Here is a 24,657-nt window from a genome sequence, read left to right as displayed (position 1 = left end):
CACTCACCTCGGCCTCCCAAAGCGCAGGATTACAGGCTGAGCCACCGAGCCCGGCAGCATATTTTTAATATTATACACCAATTGGATTTGAAGTGCCATACACTTTACTTTAGAATGTCAATATGCTATTAGGTAGAACACACTTATGCAAACATTAAGAAAAATCATATGAAATAATTTATAGCATCTCTCCCCTTCTCCTTAGAATCTTATATAGGAATCGACTTATCTAGTCCATAATCCTGGGAATCTATTCTTTGCTTATTGAAGAAATTCCTCAGTGATGCTGCCTTTTCCCGTAAAAGAAGAGTTCCTTTCCCCTCAGAAGAGACCCCTTTCAGGGCCCGCAAAAAAACCACACCAAATTTTGAATACATTTTCCATTTTATTGACTCCATAAAGTCTACAAATCCCTGGGAGTTTACCAACCTTTGCTGTAAAGTGAAGGAAGATAAAATATTTGGAGTAAAGTATATTAGGACCTCTAATACAATAAAAGTTGTCACTTTAAAAGCAATTTATTCCACAACCATTTATTAATGTTCATAGGCCAAAACTGTGCTACAGAGATGCAAAAAATGAATGAAGTTCCTTTTCCTGCCCTTAAGGAGCTCACATTCTAGTAAAGGAAACTGCAAAAAATACAAATAATATGTACAGTAAGTGATGTGCAGTAGAGGTAGGCTGTAATTACAGTGACACAAAAGAGCCAGTTAGATGACCCTCTGAATGAAACAAGGAAGATTTCACAGAGGAGATGCTTGTGTTGAGCCTGCAGGGATGCAGAGGAATTTTCCAGGTGGGAAAGGATGGCTAGGGCACTGGATGCAGAGTACAGCATTTACCAAGGTGTGGCAGCCTGGTCCTACAGGGCTTTTAAGAACTGTAAGTATGTTTCATTGGAATATTGGGTGAGAGTAACACATCACAAGATCTTGTGCACCAAGCAAAGGAGTTTGGCTTTCATGAAGGTTCATGAAGCAACTGAAGGGGGTTAAGCAGGGTGTGACATTATCAGAGTGCTTCTAGAATGCCTACTCTGGTTACATTGTAGAGCAACAGAGGACATAGGCGGGGGTATGGGGAGACGAGTTAGTGTAGTCCTTCAGATGACAGCGGTGAAAATGGAAAAGACAGTGATGCATCAGAGAGGTGATGTAGACACTGGTTGACAAGGAGAAGCTGGATGAGAGAAATGGGTCTCGAAAACTTGGAAGATGATGGTTCTGAAATTAACCATAGGTTTGGGGGAGAATCTGACTGTTTTAAGATACACACACAGGTGTCTGGGGGGAAACCACGTCAAGTGCAATAAGCAGTTGGACTGAAGTTAGGGCTAAAGATAAGGATTTAGGAATCATCGAGTAGATATTACCAGAGTGAGAAATTATATCATAATTAAGAGAGCAAGAATGACAGCCTGAGGAATAACATTTAAGGAGTAGATGACGAGGCCAAAAAGGAGAGTCTTGGGAGTGAGCAAAATGTAAGGAAACAAGGGAGAAGACAAAGATTCTTAAATGGGGTCATCAGAAGTGTCAAATGCAGAAAAAAGCCAAATAAGAAATGGCTTGTGAACTGAACTACTGAACTACAAATTTAGAATTAAGATTTTAGACTTCACAGGAAGAGACTGTTAAGAACCACAGGGCTAAATGCCAGATTTTAGTTAAGGAACAAGTGGAAAGAAAGTAAAGGTAGAAACACTCCTTCCAAAAAATTGGCTGTTAAAAAAAAGGAAAGAGAGATATGATGAGAATTAGAGAGGAGTACACAAAAAAACGGCTATTGAAACCCCTCTACCATATTTTCAGAGTACTACAAACATCCTTGAACTATACACACGATTTTCACTTCATAGTCCTTGAGTCTCCAAGAAGATTGACAGTAAGTTAATGTCTTTCTTTTCCCACCCTATTCATGAAAATGAGGGGAAAGGAAAATAGAACACATATTATTAAACTTAGTTCTGTGATTATTCACTTAAAATATACTGAATATATATTCATACATTCATTCAACAAATATTTATTGGATAACAACTATGCACTTGGCACTGTACCAGGCCTTAAGGACACAAAGAAAAAGTATACAGCAGTGTAAAGTGACAGTTCTAAACCATTTTATAAATAAACCCTGCTTTACTAATAATGTGACATTTCAACAAGTTATACCTGCTAAGACATATAAAGAGGGCACATGATTTTGAGGTCTGCTTGTTCTTTTTCCCTATAATTACTATGTGATGTAAGTTCCTAAGTCCCTTTAGTTTTATCATTAAGGAGCTTCCACTGATAAAAAATCCTCCAAATACCGTTCACTTGGGAAGGCAAAGGAAATGAACTTCCTGTATTAAAAAAGTCTAAGATCAAGCCAGGTGTAGTGGTATGCACCTGTAGTCTCAGCTACACAGAAGGCTCAGACAGGAGGGATGCTTAAGTCCAGGAGTTCAAGTCAAGCTTGGGCAACATAGCAAAGCCTCATCTCTAAACAAATTTTGTAAATAAAAATACGAAATCACATGTTCTGTCACTATACAAATCAAGCATTAAAAAGGCAGCAAAATTCAAAAGGAATGTTAGATTGGAACTTAAAATGATTCCTTTATGATTCTAGATTTGTGGGAGGTCTTATTTTTCTGGAAAAAAAAATCATTTAAAAAAATTATTCAGCATTACATGCTGAAATAGTTAGGGTTAAAAGGGCATAATGCCTGGAACTGACTTCCAAATGATTGAGGAAAAAAACTTTGTGTGTGTATACAGAAAGAGCATGAAACATAAAACACATGAACTAGTAAGAGACTTCTTTGAACTATTTTTGAAACTTTTCTGTTACTTTGAAATTATATAAAAATAAAGTTCCCCCCAATTTTTTTTTCAGTATTAGGGAACATATTATGAGAAAAAATATATAATCTGTTCAACTTTTCAATGTTTTCAATGTTTAGAAATCTTGTGCCTTTGAATTGTTATTATACCTTTTTACACATAAAAACAACTCAATCAAAAGAAATATAATTCTAAAATTGACTTGTTTCATACTAATGTATTTTAGAGCTGCCAGGTAAAACATAAGACTCCCAGTTAAATTTGAATTTCAAATAATTAATTTTTTTTTTTTTAGGGTAAGTATGTCCCAAATATTGCATGCAACATACCTAGATTAAAAAACTAGTTGTTCATCTGAAATTTGAATCTAACTGGGCATTCTTTATTTTTGCTAAATCTAGCAACTCTAAATGTACTGAAAAATTCTATGCTGTTAATTATGGGTCATGAGGCTTCTTAGCATTTTCATATTAAACACTTGACACATTTGCCATAGTTGTACTTATATTACATCGTTTAACACAAAACTCTAGTTTGGTAGACTTAAAAATTCACTTATTTTTATCATATGTGAATGTGACAGTCCTTTTATTCAATATTAAACTTTAAAATATGTACCACATTATCAAAGTACTTCTCACAACAGTATTACACATAGACTTAGCACAATTTTAAAAAATTTGTTTACATAAAACAATATAATTCTCCTTTTACAAAAGCAACTTTATATAAAATGTTTGGCTTAAGACCATCATTGCTTTTATGCCTTTGAATGAAATTCCGCTCTTTGGCCTTCACTGTCCAGAAACAGGCACATTTCACCTTGTTTTCTTTAGTGAATATTCTGTAGCAAGTTCCTGAAGTTTTCTAATTCTGTCACACTTGTAGAAATTCTGTAACCAAAAAATATTTCACTCAGAAACAATCTTAGATAAATTTTCTCTGTAAAAGCTATCCACTTTGCATTCACAAAACATAGAAAAAGTGTTAAGCAACTTATTTCAACAAATGCAAAAGTGCATAAACATAGTTCTTAATTTGACATAGGAGAAATAAAATATTGTCCAGAAATTACTTTTAAAGTATTAACTTGCATGAGTATAAAGTACATAGGCATTAAAATACTTACATATTTTAAGTATTCATATTTATTTACTTAGTATTAAAGTATTAAAATTTATGCATATTTGGTACAAAATGCATAAGTATGTAAGTTAAAATGTTTACGAATCTTTAATATTCCTAAGTATATTGATATGCTTAGTATTAAAGTACATAATATAACGTATAGAAATATAGAAGTATTGAAATATACATTTTAAATAGCATAAGTATAAGAATACTTAGACCACACCATATTTAGTGAGTGTACAAAGAATCAAAGCTATTGGCCTATAAAGAGTAAGAATAATAAAAGTGTGACCACATTGTTTTCACTAATTTTTATAAAAAGTAAATTTGTTCCTTATTTTAAGTGCACTTTAGCTTTGTTCTGTACCATGAAAAACAGTAGCAGAATACTCAATGAACTATAACTGTCACACTCCTGGGTGCTAGAAAAACAATTTTGAATGTCAATCATCTTAAGCTCCAAAATATTAAATCATAATTTTTTTTAAGTGAAGAAATGTCCTTTAAAAAATGCTAATTTTTATAAATCTTGGCATCATTTACATGATAGGCCAGAAGGAAATGCATCTAGACTTAAATATTTATGTAAGTTCCTTATGTCATGCTTTTCATCCAATCATTTTGATGGAAAATAATTATTTTTACATGAATGATTTGGCTAAGCACGGTGGCTCACTCCTGTAATTCCAGCACTTTGGGAGACCAAGGCAGAAGAATCACTTGCGTCCAGGAATTCGAGACCAGTCTAGGCAACATAACAAGATTTTGCCTCTACATACACACACACACACACAAAAAATTAGTTGGGTGTGGTGATGTGTGTCTGGAGTTCCAGCTACTCTGGGAAGCTGAGGTAGAAGGATCACCTGAGCCCAAGAGGTCAAGGTCAAGGCTGTGGTAAGCCATGATCATGAGACCGCACTCTAGCCTGGGTGACAAAGCAAGACCCAACTCAAAAGGAAAAAAAAAGAGATAAAAGAATTATTAATCATTTTATAGAGTGGTGAAGTCACAGGTAAATTTACATGTATGCTTCTATTAAACAATATATGGTTTTTCTAGGAACTTCACAAAAATTGGACAGCACAAAAAACTACTTTTAAGCAACTTTTTAAAATGTACAAATTCAGTAAGATGAATATTGAAGTGTAATCAGTAAGTTTATTATTATAAAAGTCAATAGATAAAAATAAAGAATCTCATGTAATGATTGTGTGTTGTCTATATACGTGAAGTATTTCTCAAGATCATATAATTCTGCAATGAAATAATTTCAGTAAAAAGGATATGCCTTACCCAGTTTTATATGAGAGTATATGTGTTGCATTAGGCTTACTTGGCTAGCAGAAACAATTTCAGTATATTCAACTAACCTTCCAAATGCATTAAATAATGATACTATTTCTTGTCTGGTTAGATGGAATTCATAACTGGGTCCACTTTCTGGCATATTTGCTATCAGTTTCTCAGAAAACAGGATCTTCAGAGCGGTACCCAAACCCTGAGTCTATAATCAAAATAAGAAACAAAGAAAAATAAGAAAATTCTTCATGCAAAGGATCAGTGAGACACAAACCTAGCTAGATTTGCTTACCTGAAGCTTTCCCCACAGTCGACATTTAAGACAACCAACACAATCCATGATTCTTGAAATATTTCTAAAATGCAGTCGAAAGTCCTCCTAAAAATAATTTCACAAAATTTTATTAAGATGTAATATATAATCAACTAATAAATATTTTCTGAGTGCCTTCTATGTGTCTAACACTGTGCAAGGTACTGTGGGGTATGAAAAAGGGAAAGAGAACTAACATTCACTGAGCACCTCCCACACACCAGAATCTTTACATATATAATCTAATCTTTACAACAAATCCAAAAATAGATATTCTTGTAAGCCACACCTACTACGTTTTTTAAAAAAGGATTCAGAGAGGTTAGATAACTTGCCTAAATTCCCACATCTAGTAAACAGCAAACTTAGAACCCAGGGCTGCCCAATTCCAAAGCCAAACTACAAAATATACAAAAATATAGGGTAACTTAGCTGAGGTACCCTGTTGTATGTGATTGCTAATTATATGTCAACATGGGGGGTCAGGGGTTTGAGGGCATCATTTATTAGAAGAAAGAAGGGTAGGGGAGAAGGAAGGAAGAGAAAAAAATCCTTTGGGTTTTTCTTGAGACAGAGTCTACCTCTGTCGCCCAGGCTAGAGTGCAATGGTGTGAAGATAGCTCACTGCAGCCTCAGCCTCCTGAGTAGCTGGGACTACAGGCTTAAGCCACAACACCTGACTAATATTTTTTTGTTTGTTTCATAATCGTTAAATTACACCCCTTCTTTCTGGTATTAAATAGGTAAAACAATCAGATCTTCTGTTATTATTATTAACATTAACATGCAAAAATATACAAAATATAGTTAACATCCATGTAACTACCCACTGCCAATTTTAGAAATAAACCATCACAAGTACAACTGAGGCCCATACATATCTCTCCAAAGTCCTATACCCTGCCCTCTGTTACATGCTGAATGTGGTGTTGATGATTTTGTTTTTGTTTTTATGCTTTTAACATATGAACACTAGAGTATAATAGCATTTGCATTAATAAGGCAACATGCGTCCAGCTCATCCAAAAGTAGCATGTGTCCTAAGGAAAATGGAAATGAGAAGCCAAGAACGCATCCTTCCTCTACTCCAACGGACATTATTAACTGATCCTGCAAGTGACTCCCTCTGCCCTAAACACAGAGTAGAATCACAAGGCTATCATATTTCAAGCAAAAAATCTGACATACCTTCTGGATAGAACATCCATTATACCACTGGCCTATAATTTAGGGAGAAGATAGCATTTTTTTTTTTCTTTTAATGTGAAAAACCACACACCGGGCTCAACTAGAGGAGAACAGGACTACAGATCTCGAACAGGGATAAAATCAGCAAAGGTTGAAACCCATTATTTAAAGCAGACCTCCATTTGCTCTTAAGACACTTTTCCCAGATGCTTTTTTCAGCTTGAGACTTTCAAACAGCTGTTAACACATAAAAGACTTTCAACAGGATCCCAGATTTTGTATCTTTATTCATTTAATACAAAGCCCAAATGATTAATATTGATGTTACCATATGTTAACAATATTCTTTACCTTGTATTTCTGTACCTGTTCAAAAAGAGGTACTAATTTTAAACCTGCTTTAAAACAAACTACCCAATATTACTGTAGACAAAATTTGTGATTTGACTTGAGTTTCCTTTAAATTAGTGTTTTGACCTTGTCTTACAGAAAAATCACATTTTTAACTATAATAACAAAGTAACAAAATTTCTCTAAAGTACATGTTTCCATTTTATGAGCTGTTGACCTCTGTAGGACTTAATAGTTGTTATTAGGGTCTACAAAATCCACATGGAGACTAGATGAATATAGACAGAATAAATAGTTCACACATTTGCACTATAAATTTCCAAATGGATATAAATGTTATCAATAAAACACAATCTGTATTTAACAAGTGCTGGTGACTGCATAGTTGCTTTTTGGCAATCACATTTCACAATTAATAGATACTAAAAATACACTGTCATGGGAAGAGGTCTTGAAAGTTTTTGACTTTAAGAGCCGGGCTCGGTGGCTCAGCCTGTAATCCCGTGGTTTTGGGAGGCTGAGGTGAGCGGATTGCCTGAGCCCGCGGGTTCGAGACCCGCCTGGGCAGGTGAGACCTCATCTCTACAATAAATTAAAAAAAAAAATCAGCCGGGCATGGGGGCACATGCCTGTAATTCCGGCCACTCGGAAGGCTGAGACGGAAGGATCGCCGGAGCCCAGCAGGTCGAGGCTGCGGTGGCTGGGAGTGGCCACTGCACTCCAGTCTGGGCAACGGAGTGAGACTCCAACTCAAAAAAAAGAGAGAGAGACTCATACTTGCAGAGGCTGGAAGTTTCCGTGAAAAGATGATGCTTGCTTTTGTAGCCATAGTCTAAATTCAGTGTTTGAATCTATGTTAATCCAAATACTTGTATGCGGCAGCTCTTACATAAGTCTTTGTGTGGTGTGAACAGAGAACAGGCATGGTTGCCTACAACAGCCAAGTAAACACGGTCAAATTAAAGCCAGACACAGACGATGGTTAACTTGGTAGAACCAAATGAGTAGGCTAGAAATTTACTAGATCAGGAGAAAATCCTTGTCACTTCCACAAATGGCAATCATTGAACAGCCTGAGTGTATACCCAAATTATTTCAGATTAGAAGAATTTATGATCCCTAAAATAGCCAGAACCTAAATCACTCATGGCTTTTCCTTGTTGAGGCACACAGTTTTGAGCCATCACTGTAAATTACAGCTAGTCAATATAATCATCAGACATGCTGGGATTATACCCTGCAATTTATATTCAGTGAAACCAACTGACCAATTCTTGTCCAAATTCTCAAATTTTCTCTAAGTCTTCAAGTGAGTTCCTATTCTCTTTTGAACACTAAATAATTCTTTTATGCAAGTCCTCTATTTCTAGCCATGCACTGACAGAATATTAAGGAGACAAGATGAAATTTTAAAAATGAACTTAGAAATAAGACTGTTGGATCCATGAAACTACTTTTTTAAAAAAAGTCAATCTCATTGTTTTTTTACACCTTCTCTTAAAAGATTCAGAAAAAGTCTGTTACATAAATTATCTACATAAACTTTACAGAACATTAAAAGCTCATGTTTCAGGGTTTTGATCAAATTAAAATATTGTGAGAAATATTTCTAGTCTGCATAATCTAAGAAGAGCTGATGCCGACATACTTTCCAGTAAACTAGCAAGTAAACTAAAAATAAGGAACATATTGAAAATAGTAAGAAAAAAGAAGTCTCATTGCAGCATCTTGCCCCTCACTTTCAAGTTCCTGGAAGCTGTTTGGGAGATTATATAAGCAATGAGGTATGTATTTGTAGCAAGAATGCTTTCAGTAGGAGGTAGATGGGAAGTCAAGAATAGCCTATTATCTAACAGCAAAAAACTAAGTGCAAAAAAATTTTGTTTGCAAACTGCTTAAAATCAGGTTCTTTCATTTTGGAAAGACACAAAGAATAAGAAGCTGAGGAAGACTGTTACAAATATTTTGATGATATCAGATCAAGCCCAGTAGTACTAAGTCTAGCCTTTTCTTACAGTAGCTTTGAAAGAGAGAACATTAATATAATTTTACTAGACTCCTCTGGAAAACCTTAAGGTAGGAACTTTCTCTCCCTTTAATGACAAAAATCATGTTCTGCACATAATGAATGTTTGATAAGTCTTCCTAGTAGTATTTATATTTGTAGTACTTTGAGGCAAATACATGCTCAGAGAGGGTCACACCGCTATAAGAGATAAGGCAATGACCAGACCCATTCTGTAGGGCATCATCAGGCTGTTCTTTGCCCCGAAGCAAGTTGTCATTGCTTACTGCCTTTAATTCCCAGTGAGTAAGATGAATGACAAACCATCACACTGCACCCTCTTCTGCTAAAGAAAACTTTAATTTAGCCAACACCATTTTCAGAATCCTCTTCACCAAAGACAGACTAACACTGCCACTCATGCACTGGATCCCTTCCCTTTAATTGATTACCTCTACTTATTACATAGCACCATCAGTATGAAAGCCATCTATAAAGTGTGTATAGCGATAACAGACATCAGTTGTTATTTTGAATATAATGCAAAACAGAACTGAAGCTGGACTTGCCTTTGGACCTCATTTTTTTGAGGAAAAAAGATTACGACTCTAATTTTTCTTATAATTTCAAGATATATGCCAAGATTTACTGTTAAATACATGGGTTTATTTTTTTAATCGACCATAATCACATATGTTTATGGGTACAATGTAATGTGTTGGTACGTTTACAGTGTGGAATGACTAAGGCTAATTAACTAAAATCCATCGGCTCACATACTTAGTCCTACTTTTGTGACGGGAACTTTAAAATCTCCTTTCGGAGACTTCCAGCAAGATTACGACAGCACCGGCCGGACTGTGAGAGTCTCCGCAGGAGTGAGTGCCCATAAAGACTTATGCTTTCCCCCAGGTGGCTGCCGCTGCAGCCACTGCCGGTCTGCTCCTCAGCGGGTGGCGCCGGCCGCAGGCTGGAAGCCCCTGGGCCCCAAGCACCGCTCTGCAGGCACCGCCAATGCCCGGCCCCACAGAGTTCCAGGCTCCCTCGCTGGCTGCACCGCCCCGCCCGCGGCACCCCATACCATGCCAGCCTGCAGCGTCCGACTGTCTCACACTCTGCCTCCCCTGGCTCAGCCCCCAGCCGCTGCAAGACCGGAGATTGGCTGAAGCCCTGAGTCCCATGGGAGTGGCAGAGACCTGCACTGCCCCACTCAGCTCCACCCGGCCTCCAACTTGGGACCTAAGGTAATCACATCAAACTGGGAGAGACAGAAGCCCCTCCCCATGGTAGAGCGGACACAGGTCAGATCTGATTCGCAAACTTGACAGGCAGCAAGCCGGCTGAGTCCAGATATGATCCACCCTCCTTCCACAGCAGGCCTGGGGCTTCTGACCCTAGCTGTGAGCAACCTTTGCTACCAGCCTGCAATGAGAGCTAGAGATCAGAGCTAAAAGGACGTTGGACTCACAGCAACAGTCTCAGAGAGAGCTTGGTTCCTTGTTTTTATTTTTTGTTTGTTTTGCGCATTTTTGTATTTTTTCTCTCTCTTCTTTCTGTTTTTTGATAACATTTTCATACTTGCTTTGTTTCTGTTATTTTATGATTTTTATTTTTTTCTTTAGACTTCCTGATTGTGTAGGGGTATATAGTACATCAATAAGGAGGTTGGTTGGTTTGTGTGTTTGTATGTTTTAGGTTTTTTTTTACTCTTTTCTGTCTCTGTGTCTCTTTTCATTTGTTAGTCAGTACATTTATCTGTTTTCCCTCTTACTCTTCTCTCTCTCCACCTTCCTCTTTCCTCCCCCACTTCTTTGTTCCATTCTTTCCCTTTTTCTTACCCCATTTTGCATTCAGGGAGTAAACCTATTCCCCCACTGCATGGATAGACTGCAAGGTAGTGGGAAGTGGGTTCCAGGGTACACATACACCTGTCGGTGGATATGGGGATCTGCAGATAGATTTTGAATCACAGCTCCTCCCTCAATTAAATCTCAAAACTTCAAAAAAGTACAGTCCCCAACCCACGGTCCAGCTTCAGAATTGAACAAAGCTAGAGGATCCACATAAGGAAGAAAAGGAGATTAAGCAAACAGAAGTAAAAGCGACCCCACCATCCCTGAACAATAGAATTAAAGAAGAAGGGGAAAAAGCGGGGAAAAGGTGGGCAGGAAAATCTACACATGAAGAAAAACCAAAAGAAGAATATAGGAAAGAGGTGATAACTGAGATAACAGCAGTAAAGAATACTGTGATTGAAATAAGTAACAAACTAATAAGCATGGAAAGCAGAATTACCAAGTAGAAGAAAGAATCTCAGAGCTTGAGGACCAAAATACATAACTAACCCAAACTGCCAAAAACATAGAAAAGAAGCTTAAAAAGACAAAACAAAACCTTTTAGAAATAAGTGATTATTTCAAGAGGCCAAACCTAAGAGTAATTGGACTTCCTGAGGCAGAAAGAGAGACAGAGACCACCCTGGAACAAACATTCCATGAAATTATTCATGAAAACTTCCCTCATCTCATCAGTGATGCAAAAATTCAAACACAAGAGATTCAGAGAACCCCTGCTAGAAAACAAATGAGAAGATCAACTCCCAGACACAGAAAAATTCACCTAAACAAAGTAGGTATAAAAGAAAAAATTGGCCAGGCTCGGTGGCTCAGCCTGTAATCCCGTGCCTTTGGGAGGCTGAGGTGAGTGGATTGCCTGAGGCTGCAGGTTCGATACCCGCCTGGGAGGCGAGACCTTATCTCTACAATAATCATAAAATCAGCCGGGTGTGGTAGCGCATGCCTGTAATTCCGGCTACTCGGAAGGCTGAGGCAGAAGGATTGCTGGAGCCCAGCAGGTCGAGGCTGCGGTGGCCAGGAGTGGCCACTGCACTCCAGTCTGGGCGATGGGGTGAGACTCCAATACCAAAAAAAAAAAAAAGAAAAAAATCCTAAAGGCAGCAAGAGTAAAAGGTCAGACTACCTACCAGGGAAGACCAATTAGAATAGCAGCAGATTAATGTAGAGAAAAACTTCAGGCTAGGAGAGTTTGCAGCCCTATATTCAAAGTTCTCAAAGATAATCAATTTCAACCAAGAATAACCTACCCAGCTAAGCTAAGCTTCATTAGTGAGGAAGGATTAAAATCTTTCCCAGGCATTCAATCCCTAAGAACTTACGCTGCCTTTAGACCACCTCTACAAGCAACACTTAAGAAAGTATTCAACACAGAATAAAGGGAAAAAATAACAACAACGTTCTTCACAAGAGTGCAGGAAAAAGATTGAAAATGTACACAAATCAACCCAAAAATCAATAGAAAGACATCAAACAGGAACAATAACAACTCTATAAGAACCTCATGACAGAGATAAACTCTCACATTTCAATAATTAGCCTGAATGTGAATGGACTAAATGCACCACTGAAAAGACAGAATGCCAAAAAGGATAAAATATCATGAGGCAACAATATATTGTCTCCAAGAGACTCATCTCACCAGAAAGGACAGTCACAGACTCAAAGTAAGAGGGTGAGAAGCAAAATTATAGGTGAATGGAACACAAAAGAAAGCATCGGTTATGACCTAAATATCAGACAAGATACCCTTTAAGCTATCAAAACATAAAAGAGATACAGAAGATCACTATATAATGCTAAAAGGGTCAATCCATCACTAAGAAATATCCATCCTAAGCATATATGCACCCCACATAGGAGCACCAACTTTCATAAAGCAGCTTCTAGGTAAACTTAAAAAAGATATTGACTCTAACACTATAATAACTGGGTACTTTAATACCCCACTCACAACCCTAGACAGATCATCAGGACAAAAAATCAGTAAGGCGATTCGGAACCTTAATGTGACTCTTGACCAAATGGACTTAATTGATACCTACAAAACACTCCACCCAATGACCACAGAGTACACATTCTACTCATCACCACATGGAATGTACTCTAAGATCGACCACATAATTGGCCATAAATCAAGCATAAGCAAATTTCATAAGATTGAAAGTTTGCCATGTACCTTCTCAGATCACAGTGGAATAAAAATAAATATCAACACTAACAAAGTTCCCCCAAAACCCACAAAGACATGGACACTAAACAGCATGATGCTAAGCAACTCCTGTGTCAATATGGATATTAAAACAAATTGAAAGATATCTGGAAACAAATGAAAATGAAGAAACATCTTACCAAAATCTCTAGGATGCCATGAAAGCAGTAGTAAGAAGAGAATTCATATCTCTGCAAATGCACATGAAGAAAATGGAAAGATCACAAATTAACAGCCTAACAAGCAACCTAAGGACGCTGCAAAAGCAAGACCATCAAAACCCTACCTTCAGCAAAAGAATCCAGATCACAAAAATAAAAGCCCAAATCTGGGACATACAAGACAAAAAGATAATACAAAAAAAAAATTCAATGAAACAAAAAGCTGGTTCTTTGAAAGGATAAATAGGACTGATAGTCCCCTAGCTAGACTGACCAAGAAAAAGTGCAAATAAACACAATCAGAAACAAAAGATAAAGTCACATCTGACCCTGAAGAAATACAAAAGATTATCAGACTACTATGTACACTTGAATGGAAACAAACTTGAAAACCTAAAGGAAACGGAGGGCTTTCTGACATCACAAAACCTCCCTAGATTGAAACAAGAAGAAATCGAGAACCTAAATAGACCAATAACAATCCAGGAAATCAACTATGTCATAAGAAAACTACCTACAAAAAAAGCCCTGGACCAGATTGCTTTCCAGCAGAATTCTACAAAACATATAAGAAGGAACTGATACCAATCCTATTGAAAGTATTCCAGGTGATTGAGAAAGATGGACCTCTCCCCAAATTATTTTATATGCTAACATCACATTTATACCCAAGCCAGGTAGAGACCCAACAAAGAAAGAGAACTACAGGTCAATATCCTTGATGAACATAGATGCTAAAATTTTCACCAAGATCCTAGCAAACTGTATTCAACAACACATCTCAAAAATCATCCATCATGACCAAGTAGGCTTCATCCCCAGGATGTAAGGCTGGTTCAACATTCGTAAGACCATAAACATAATTAAATACATCAACAGACGTAAAAACAAAAAACACATGATTATATCATTAGATGCAGAAAAAGTTTTTGATAAAATCCAGTACCCCTTCTTTCTTTTTTTTTTTTTGAATTGGAGTCTCACTCTGTTGCCCAGACTCGAGTGCAGTGGCACGCTCCCAGCCACCACAGCCTTGACCTGTCGGGCTCCAGTGATCCTTCCACCTCAGCCTTCCAAGTAGCTGGAACTACAGGCACGTGCTACCACGACCGGCTAATTTTTTTTTTTTTAATTTATTGTAGAGATGAAGTCTTGCCAAGTTGCCTGGGTGGGTCTTGAACCCGCGGGCTCAGGCAATCCACTCGCCTTGGCCTCCCAAAGTGCTGGATTATGGGCTGAGTCACCGAACCCGGCCCAGCACCCCTTCTTGATAAAAACTCTCGAACACCTAGGCATAGATGGAACATACCTCAAAATAATAAGAGCCATCTACAAGAAACCCACAGCCAGCACATCACACTGCTAAACAGACAGAAATTAGAACCATTCCCCCTGAAAACTGGAACAAGACAAGGATGTCCACTCTCACCCCTCCTGTTCAACATAGTTTTGGAATTCTAGCTAGAGCAATCAGAGAAGAGAAGGCAATCAGGAGTATCCAAATAGGAAAAGAGGAAGTCAAGTTATCTCTCTTTGCAGATGTCATGATTCTATGACTTGAAAACAAAAGAGAATCTGTCAAAAACCTCCTTGCTCTGATAAAGGACTTTGGCAAAGTATCATGGTATAAAATAAATGGGCAAAAGACAATCGCATTTCTATAAACAGATAATAAACAAACAGAAACCCAAATAAAAAGCACAATTCCATTCAGAATAGACACACAAAAAATGAAATACCTTGGCATCTTCCTAACCAGAGACGTGAAAGACCTTTACAATGAAAACTACAAAACACTGCTCAAAGAAATCAAAGAAGATACAAACAAGTGGAAAAAACATTCCATGCTCATAGATTAGAAGAATCAGCATTGTTAAGATTGTCCATTCTACCTAAGGCAATCCACAGATTTAACACAATACCCATAAAATTACCAGCAACATTCTTTTCAGACCTAGCAACAACAATACAGGAATTCATATGGAAACATAAATGACTAAGAATAGCCAAAACAATCCTCAGGAAAAATAAAAGAAGGAGGTATCACACTCCTAGACTTTAAACTTTATTATAAGCCTACAATAATCAAAATAGCCTGCTACTGGTACAAGAACAGGCATATAGACCAATGGAATAGAATTGAGATTCCAGGAGCAAAACCTCAATTTCTCAACCAACTCATCTTCAACAAAGCTTCCAACACCAACCACTGGGGAGAGGAGAACCTATTCAGTAAATGGTGCTGGGAAAACTGGCTGACCACATGCAGAAGATTCAGACAAGATCCCTACCTATCACCATACACAAAAATTAACTCTAAATGGATCAGACACCTAAATGTAAAACCTCAAACTATAAGAACCTTAGAAAATGCAGGAGACACTCTTATGGAAATTGGAACTGGCAACCAATTCTGATCAAAACCCAAAGTGTCCATGCCATAAGAGATAAGATAGACAAGTGGGACCTCATCAAACTGATAAGCTTCTACAAAGCCAAAGAAACCATCAAGAGAGCAGAGAGACAGCCCACAGACTGAGAAAAAATATTTGCCAACTCCATGTCTGACAAAGGCCTAACATCTAGGATCTATAAGGAACTTCAACGTGTTGAAAAGAAAAAAAACAAACAGCCCCAATACAAAATGGGCAAAAGATATGAATAGACAGTTCTCAAAAGAAGACATATGAGCAGCCAACATATGAGCCAACATATGAGATACATGAAAAAATGTTCACCCTCACTAGTCATCAAGGAGATGCAAATTAAACTACACTGAGATACCACCTAACTCTAGTGAGAATGGCCATTATCAATAACTCAAAAAATAACAGATGCTGGAGAGGATGTGGCGAAAAGGGAACACTTCCACACTCTTGGTGGGAATGTAAACTAGTACAGCCTCTGTGGAAAACAGTGTGGCGATTCCTAAAAGTTCTAAAAATCAATCATCCATATGATCCCGCAATCTCCCTACTGGGAATATACCCAGAAGAACCCAAATCACTCTATAAAAAAAGATACCTGCACACGTATGTTTATCACAGCATTTTTCACAATAGCAAGAACCTGGAACCAAACATGTGGCCCACCAAAACAGAACCGGATAAAAAAAATGTGGTACATATACACAATGGAATATTATGCAGCCATAAAGAAGAACAAAATCATGAACTTCGCAGCAACCTGAATGGAATCAGAGTCTATAATACTGAGTGATCTTTCACAGAAACAAAGAACTGAGTATCACATGTTCTCACTCATAAGTGGACCTTGAACAACTATCATAATAGTATAAGAAAAGGATTGACAGTAGTGGGAAAATGCGGGGATGTAGGGGGGCAGGGAGGTGGAATTGACAGTAGTGGAAATCTGCCTGGGGAAGGGAGCGGGCACACCTCATCAACAAGGTTACTTGCACAATGAATATTTGTATACCTGACCCTGAATTGTATCCCACAATTTTAAAATAAACAAATTTAAAAGTAAAAAAAAAAAAAATTTTTCTCAAGAATTATCAAATGATTTTTAAATTATACCTGCTATTTTTCCACACAGAGACATTTTGATTAACCTGGTATGTTCAGAAAGTGTTAGACAACTAAAATAGTATTAATTTCAAACACCAGGTAATAAAAACTTTGACAAAGGAAAAATATATACACACACACACACATACTTTCAGCAATTTTGAAATATACACTGCATTATTATTTATTATAGTTACCATTCACAAAAGCTTATTCCCCCTAACTGAAGCTGTGTACCCCCTGATTAACATTTCCCTTTTCCCCACCCACCCTCCTCCCCCAGCCACTGGTAACTATCATTCCACTCTCTACTTCTATGAATAATGCATAGGTTTATATTCATACTGCTTAAGTGTTAATCAGTTTGTATCTAAAAGCATAAAATAATTACCTTTAGTTTGTATGCTTCTTTCTTATCCCCAGCAAAAAATGAATTCTCATCAAAATGCAAAGGAAACGACCTGCATTTTTAAAGAGAACATTTATTTTCATGTATTACAAATATTAAAAGTCCTGCTGATAAAACATTTTACTGGTCTTGATAAATAATATAATTAATATAGAGTAATAATCAAAGTAAAACCAATACTCTGATGCCCCCAAACAAATTCTTATCCTCAAATTTAAATGCTAATTGCATAATATAGAAGTTTGACCGTAACCTCAATCTGTGTGAAGGCCTATGAGCAAAATTAGCTTTTAATTATTTTTTAAATAGTTTTCCTTTCTCTAAGTGACTAAGGATTTAATTTTGGATACCACTCATCATTTTTCTATTAATGTATGAATTTTAATATATAATTACTTGATTTCTTGAAGTATTTCCAGAAGTAACATTTTGTTTTCTTCATCCTGATTTTTATTTCCAGTGAAGAGTTGGAAATCTGGGCGCTCAAAAAATGGTAACACTTTAGATAAAGCCCTTAATTCTATTAAGTAGAGAAAATACAAGTTCTTAAGCCTTCTTGGGCCTTCTCCTTCAGTCAGAATTCCATCAAACCGCTGTTGAAATTCCGTAATGTTGTGTCCCCATTTCTTTTCCAACCAGGTATCTGGGAAGGAAACAGAATTAAATATTTAAAACTGAACTTTATTATTAAGTAATGTTTATTTTAATTGTATTAGGTTATATCTGCCTGTAGAAGTGAATTTAACTTTGCATTTTAAAATATATACTAAAAACAACCAAGAAAATGGTTTTTCATAACTTAGCCTTAGTTCTGTATTAATATTTTATCTTCTAGACCCCATCCTTAAAGGCAAAATGACTTCACTTTACTGAGAAAGTAGATTTTAATAAAAATCAATTTTCTAAATATAAACATTAATGAAACCAAAATACGCAATTGAAAAATGACACTCTGAAATCACTAAAGAGTTTAACGTACTTTTTGTTTTTTAACTTGGTGTCTCACTGTGTCATCCAGGCTGGCGTGCAGTGGCATGCTCACAGACATCACAGCCTTGACCTGCTGGGCTCAGGCGATCCTTCTGCCTCAGCTTTCCAAGTAGTTGGAACTACAGACACGCGCTACTATACCTAATTTTTTTTTTTTTTTAATTTATTGTACAGACAAGGTCTAGCCAAGTTACCCAGGCTGGTCTCGAACCCCTGGGTTTAAGCAGTTCTCTCGCTTCATCCTCCCAAAGTGCTAGGACTACAGGCTTGAGCCACCGTGCCCAGCCTAAAGTGCTTTCTAAAATCAAAGTAACTAATTTGTTTCTAAGAAGTGAGATATGCTCTAATTTCAGAAGAAATACGGAACTAATGAAAATCAAGGGCCAGGTGTGGTGGCTCAAGCCTGTAATCCCAGCAATTTGGGAGGCCAAAGTGAGAGGATTACCTGAGACCAGGGGGTCAAGACCAGCCTGGGCAACTTGGTGAGACCTCATTTCTACAATAAATCAAGAAAAATAAGCTGGGCATGGTGGCACATGCCAGTAGTTCCAGCTACTTGGAGGGCTGAGGCGGAAGGACCACCTGAGCCCAGCAGGTAGAGGTTGCAGTGGCCATAAGCGAGCCACTGCACTCCAGCCTGGGCAATAGAGTGAGATTCCAACTCAACAAAAAAAAAGAAAATTAACTATAGGCTCGTTTTTCAACAGAATTCTTGAAGGATAAAGAGCAGCAGGAAATGCTTCTACATATTAAAACTCCAGGCCTAACACTGGCACAGAGATGATAGATCTGATATATATATCCAATCTAAAAATATCCAACAAATAAACTGCTGTTAGCAGTTATTTAAATTCCCACACACAAAAACATTTCCAAAGAGATGGATATGACTGTAAGTAGCTTCTTTTTTTTTTTCCATTTTTTAATTTTAAAGATGTGGGGTACAATTCAGGGTTAGGTATACAAATGTTCATTATGCAGGTACCCCTGTTGATAAGGTGTGCCCCTCCCTCCCCTAGCAGTTTCCCTCAACTGCCAATCCCACCCCTTCTCCCAGTGAGTTTCCCACTATTGCCAATCCCTTTCTTACAGTATTATGATAAATGTTCAAGGTCCACTTATGAGTGAGAACATATGGTACACTGTCCTTTGTATCTGTGATAGATCACTGAGTACGACAGACTCTAAATCCATCCAAGATGCTACAAAGTCCATGTTTGTCCTTTTTTATGGCTGCATAATATTCCATTGTATGTATGTACCACATTTTTTAATCCAGTCCAGTTTCAATGGGCAGCATGGTTAGTTCCGTGTTTCTGCTATTCTGAATAGAGTTGCAACAACATGTGTGGCAAATATCTTTTTTGTAGAATGACTTCCTCTGGGTATATTCCCAATAGGGGGATTGCTGGGTCATATGGAAGGTCAATTTCTAGTTCTTTCAGAAATCAGTGAGCAGCTTCTTTTTTTTCTTTTTTTTGAGTTGGAGTCTCACTCCATCGCCCAGACTGGAGTGCAGTGGCCACTCCCTGCCATCGCAGCCTCAACCTGCTGGGCTCTGGCGATCCTTCCGCCTCAGCCTTCCAAGCAGCTGGAAATACAGGTGCGCACTACCACGCCTGGCTAATTTTTTATTTGTCGTAGAGATGAGGTCTCGCCAAGTTGCCCAGGTGGGTCTCGAACCCGTGGGCTCAGGCAATTCACTCACCTCAGCCTACCAAAGTGCAGGATTACAGGCTGAGCCACCAAGCCCGGCTGAGCGGCTTCTTAAAAGCAGGTAAAAAGAGCTACGAACAAGCTGAACTCGTGCACTGCATGCAGTCCCCACATTCCTGACTACCACCGTTTCAGAATGGACTTTTACTGCCTAACGTTCATTTGGGTCAATCGTTTCCCATTCAGGTAAACACCAAGACAATTTTGAAAATACCTGAACATAAGTGTGATAAAAAGATTAAAAGTAAATTTCACATACCTTGTAAAAGATATCTTGCACTCAAATGCACATTAATGCTTGCATGTAGGCCAGAGATAAGTCTGTAGAATGCTCTTTTTTCTACACAGAGCCCTAAAAATAGTAAGTCAATGGTTTAGAAATAAAATTTAATAAGTGAATCTTGTATATATATAATTAATTTCATGTCTTGTTAATGAGGACAAAGGTGTCATTTAAAAGTACTTAAAAGTTTCCAATTACCTTCCAGCCAACTGTAAAAAGTGTTCTCTGAAAATAAAAGAAAACTAAGTCACAAAATACAAAATAAAAGTCTTAAATAACTCTAGCAAGTTTTGCTAAATGGCAATTTAAAGATTATTTAACATAAAGATCCAAGTCTTACTTGCAATTTCACCAAAGAAAGAACAGTCCATGATTCAGTTAGGTACCACTCTGCTACTCAGTACTTAAAAGCATTACCTTTGGTAGCTCCACTCATAACTTTCTGGTTAAAGTGTTTTATATGACATCAAAATACAGAATTTAAAGCTGGGCTCGATGACTCAGTCTGTAATCCCAGTACTATGGGAGGCTGAGGCGAGTGGATTGCCTGAGTCCATGGGTTCAAGACCAGCCTGGGCAACTTGGTGAAACCCCCATCTCTACTTAAATTAAAAAATTAACTGGGAGAGGTAGCACACGCCTGTAGTTCTGGCCACTTGAAAGGCTGAGGCGGAAGGATCGCCAGAGCCCAGCAGGTTGACGCTGGGGTGGCGGTGAGCATGCCACTGCACCCTAACCTGGGGGATGGACTGAGACTCCAACTCAAAAAAAAAAAAGAAAAGAAAAAGAAAAAGTTCAGAATTTAAATAGTAAATCAGTCAACAATGGGGAAATACCTAGCCTTGATAACAATTCATGCCATGAAAATTAATGATTCACGATATTTAAAAAAAAAGAATTCATGCTATGCTTTTTAAATTAGAAAAATAAATTAAAAGTATCAAACAATGTTACAGGTGTATTATGTCTATGTAGCTGATAGTATTACGTGTCATTCACTATTTCAAAAAAGCAATTCAGGGAAATGTTACAAAAACGAAATACCACTTATATTCTAGGACCTAATAAGATCACTATTAATATACTTAGATTTGGTAATTCTGTAAGTACAACAATGCCTAAGTTAACACGATAAAATACTTAAATAATAAAATAACATACAATTGTTAACATAAAAATATAGACCATGGCAATATCCTAAAATGTTTATTAAATATTAAATAAAAGTCATAAAAAATACTTTAAAGATTCACATATGCATTAGCTGGAGAGATGGTAAACACTGTACAGTGTTTCTTACTAAAGTTGCTCAAAATAATGTAAGAAATCAAATAAGCCTAAAAGTAATAGAGGGAATCATGAAGGAATAAACAATAAATTGGACCATATCAAAACTTAAAATAGATCTGTCAGAAAACTTCATCAACAACAGCAAAATGAAAGAAACTGGGTAAAGTGTATGCTGCAAACACAATACAGGGAGAATATCCTAAATACATAAAGCACTCATGAACTGAATAGGAATGCTAGAGGTCAGGTGCAGTGGCTCATGCCTGTAATCCCTGCACTTTGGGATGCTGAGGAGGAAGGATTGCTTGAGCCCAGGAGATCAAGACCCCAGTCTACGCAACATAGGGAGACCCTGTCTCTACAACAAATTAAAAAATTAACAAGGCATGGTGGTACACACCTATAATCCTACTACTTGGGAGGCTGAGGCAGAAGGATTACCTGAGCCTTGGAGGTCAAGGCTGCAGTGAGCTGTGGTAATACCACTGCCCTCCAGTCTGGGACACAGAGAGACTCTGACTCAAAAAATGAAAAAAAAGGGCCAGGGTACCCATTTAAAAAGTGGCAAATAGCAGCAATATAAAATCCACAAAGGAAAAAATACAAATGGTAATAACAGACAAAATTGTTTTGTCTTACTAGTAATAAAAAAATGGAAATTGCCAGACTCGGTGGCTCAGCCTGTAATCCTGCGCCTTTGGGAGGCTGAGGTGAGTGGATTGCCTGAGCCCGAGGGTTCGAGACCCGCCTGGGCAGCGAGACTTCATCTTTACAATAAATCAAAAAACCAGCCGGGCGTGGTAGCGCATGCCTGTAATTCCGGCTACTTGGAAGGCTGAGATGGAAGGATCGCCGGAGCCCAGCAGGTGGAGGTTGCGGTGGCCGGGAGCAGCCACTGCACTCCAGTCTGGGCAACAGAGTGAGACTCCAACTCAAAAAAAAAAAAAAAATGCAAATTAAAACAAAAGATATACCACTTTTACCTAACAAGTTGATAAAGATAAAAATATAATACAATGTGATTCTCATGAGGGTTGGACAAAACTATACATATCTAAATATAAAGCATCAAAATATTAACAAAGAAGCAGTGTCAGGGATCAACTAAAGGTGTAGTCCTTGGAGCTAAACCGCCTGACTTGGATCCTAACTCTACTTACAAATCATGGTCAAGTTCCCAAACTTCTCTGGGGCTCACTTCCTCATCAATAAATTGGCGATAAGCCGGGCTCGGTGGCTCAGCCTGTAATCCCGCGGCTTTGGGAGGCTGAGGTGAGTGGATTGCCTGAGCCCGCGGGTTCGAGACCCGCCTGGGCAACTTGGCGAGACCTCATCTCTACAATAAATCAAAAATCAGCCGGGCGTGGTAGCGCGCGCCTGTAGTTCCAGATACTCGGAAGGCTGAGGCGGAAGGATCGCTGGAGCCCAGCAGGTCGAGCTGCGGTGGCCGGGAGCGGGCACTGCACTCCAGTTTGGGTGACAGAGTGAGACTCCAGCTCAAAAAAAATAAAAAAATAAAAAAATAAGTTGGCGATAAAAATAATACCTCCTCGGACTGTTTAAAGAATTAAATAAAATCATACTGCTTAGAAGAGTACCTGGCACATAGTAATCATCACTAATTATTTGAGGATTGTGGGAGTACAAGGGGTTCGTTTTCTTTTCTTTTCTTTTTTTTATTTTTGAGTTGGAGTCTCACTCTGTCACCCAGGCTAGAGTGCAATGGCATGCTCACGGTCACTCAGGCATCGACCTGCTGGGCTCAGGTGATCTTTCTGCCTCAGCCTCCAAGTAGTTAGAACTACAGGAGCGTGATATCACACCCAGCTATCTATCTATCTAATCTATCTATATTTATTGTAGAAATGAGGTCTTGCCAAGTTGCCCAGGCTGGTCTTGAACCCATGGACTCAGGCAATCCTCTCACCTTGGCCTCTCAAAGTGCTAGGATTACAGGCTTGAGCCACCGTGCCCACCCGAATCGTTTTCATATAAGAACCTTCAGGGTTGTTCTTTTTTTTTTTTTCTTTCAAGTTTTTGACAATGAATTGGGGGTTGGGTAATAATACTGCCTAGGACCTAGCCTTCCAATGAAATTTTCAGTTCAGTTTTGTAACTCTGAAATAGCTATTTGTCAACTTCACCCGACTGTGTTCTAGTTAAATAATCACCAAATATGATAGTCATCGAAATCAACCTTTGCTATTTGGCCAAAATCAATACTTAAGAATAAGATAGCCTCTTTAAGGACAGCTCCCAAGGTTAATGATCTTCCTTTGATAACAAGAGACAGACTGAGGTCTTCAAATAGTGTGAAAAACCAAAGTTGGCTTCTTTAGTATAGCTGCAATATAGCACAGAACCAGGTTAATGCCCAGCGTAGAATAAGGTTGATCAAAATGGAAATTACAGAATCACCTCTACTAGTAGCAAATATGAGGCATCTTTGGAAAAATAATTTTACTGCTAAAACAATTTCCCTTCTCAACAGTCCACCTCTAATTCAACATTTTATTTAGCTGCTATAGTTACTATAATATAAACTACAATAATAAAATAGTAAAGTTACAAGACTTTAGTATTCTGTTATTTAAACATAATGCAAAAGCAACTCACAAAAATAATGTTCAAAAAATAGAGGATTTTGAAGGAGAGAAAAGTTATACTTCACATTTTAGCAATGGTCATCTAGATGGACTAAAGCTAAGCACTAAGCTTTTTCATATTGTTAAGCATATGGTCTTAAGAATAACAAAAGTCGTTTTGATCTCACCCTTAAAGCAAAAAGATTCTCAAAAGGACAAAGTAAATATGCTAACATTTTGAGCATTACTGTAAGCAACTTGGACTTGGCAATGACATCTACATCCAAGAGTCAGCATAAGACCTGGAAGCTAGATCTGGAATCACTACTAGGTCTGGATCAACACTGATCATGCCCCAGAACCTTCCTACATGAGACCTAGCAGACCCTAGAGTGCAACCAGTAAAGGAGAGGAAGACAATTCCCTACCAGAGGCAGTGGGGAAGGAGGAGAGTGGCTAATCCCGACTTCCACATTCAGTGGGTAAAATAGGCAACAGAATTATCAG

The 24,657-nt window shown here is 37.9% G+C and overlaps 1 protein-coding gene across 1 annotated transcript in view; it reads right to left on the bottom strand.

The window, feature by feature from the left end:
* Window positions 1-365: 365 nt before the first annotated feature.
* ERO1A (endoplasmic reticulum oxidoreductase 1 alpha) overlaps window positions 366-24,657 on the bottom strand; it is a 53,091-nt gene continuing 28,799 nt past the window's right edge. Inside the window, exons 11-17 of the mRNA XM_008056835.2 lie at window positions 20,474-20,500; window positions 20,252-20,344; window positions 17,683-17,929; window positions 17,269-17,338; window positions 5,557-5,643; window positions 5,336-5,469; window positions 366-3,724 (exon numbers count right to left, since the gene is read on the bottom strand). Coding sequence (XP_008055026.1) covers window positions 3,664-3,724; window positions 5,336-5,469; window positions 5,557-5,643; window positions 17,269-17,338; window positions 17,683-17,929; window positions 20,252-20,344; window positions 20,474-20,500 — 719 coding nt within the window. The 3' untranslated portion in view covers window positions 366-3,663. The remainder of the gene's footprint in view (window positions 3,725-5,335; window positions 5,470-5,556; window positions 5,644-17,268; window positions 17,339-17,682; window positions 17,930-20,251; window positions 20,345-20,473; window positions 20,501-24,657) is intronic.

Source organism: Carlito syrichta, unplaced genomic scaffold (genome assembly GCF_000164805.1).
Source record: "Carlito syrichta isolate Samal-C Ts95f unplaced genomic scaffold, Tarsius_syrichta-2.0.1 Scaffold302552, whole genome shotgun sequence".
Classification (NCBI taxonomy): domain Eukaryota; kingdom Metazoa; phylum Chordata; class Mammalia; order Primates; family Tarsiidae; genus Carlito; species Carlito syrichta.
This window is presented reverse-complemented; position numbering and strand designations above follow the sequence as displayed.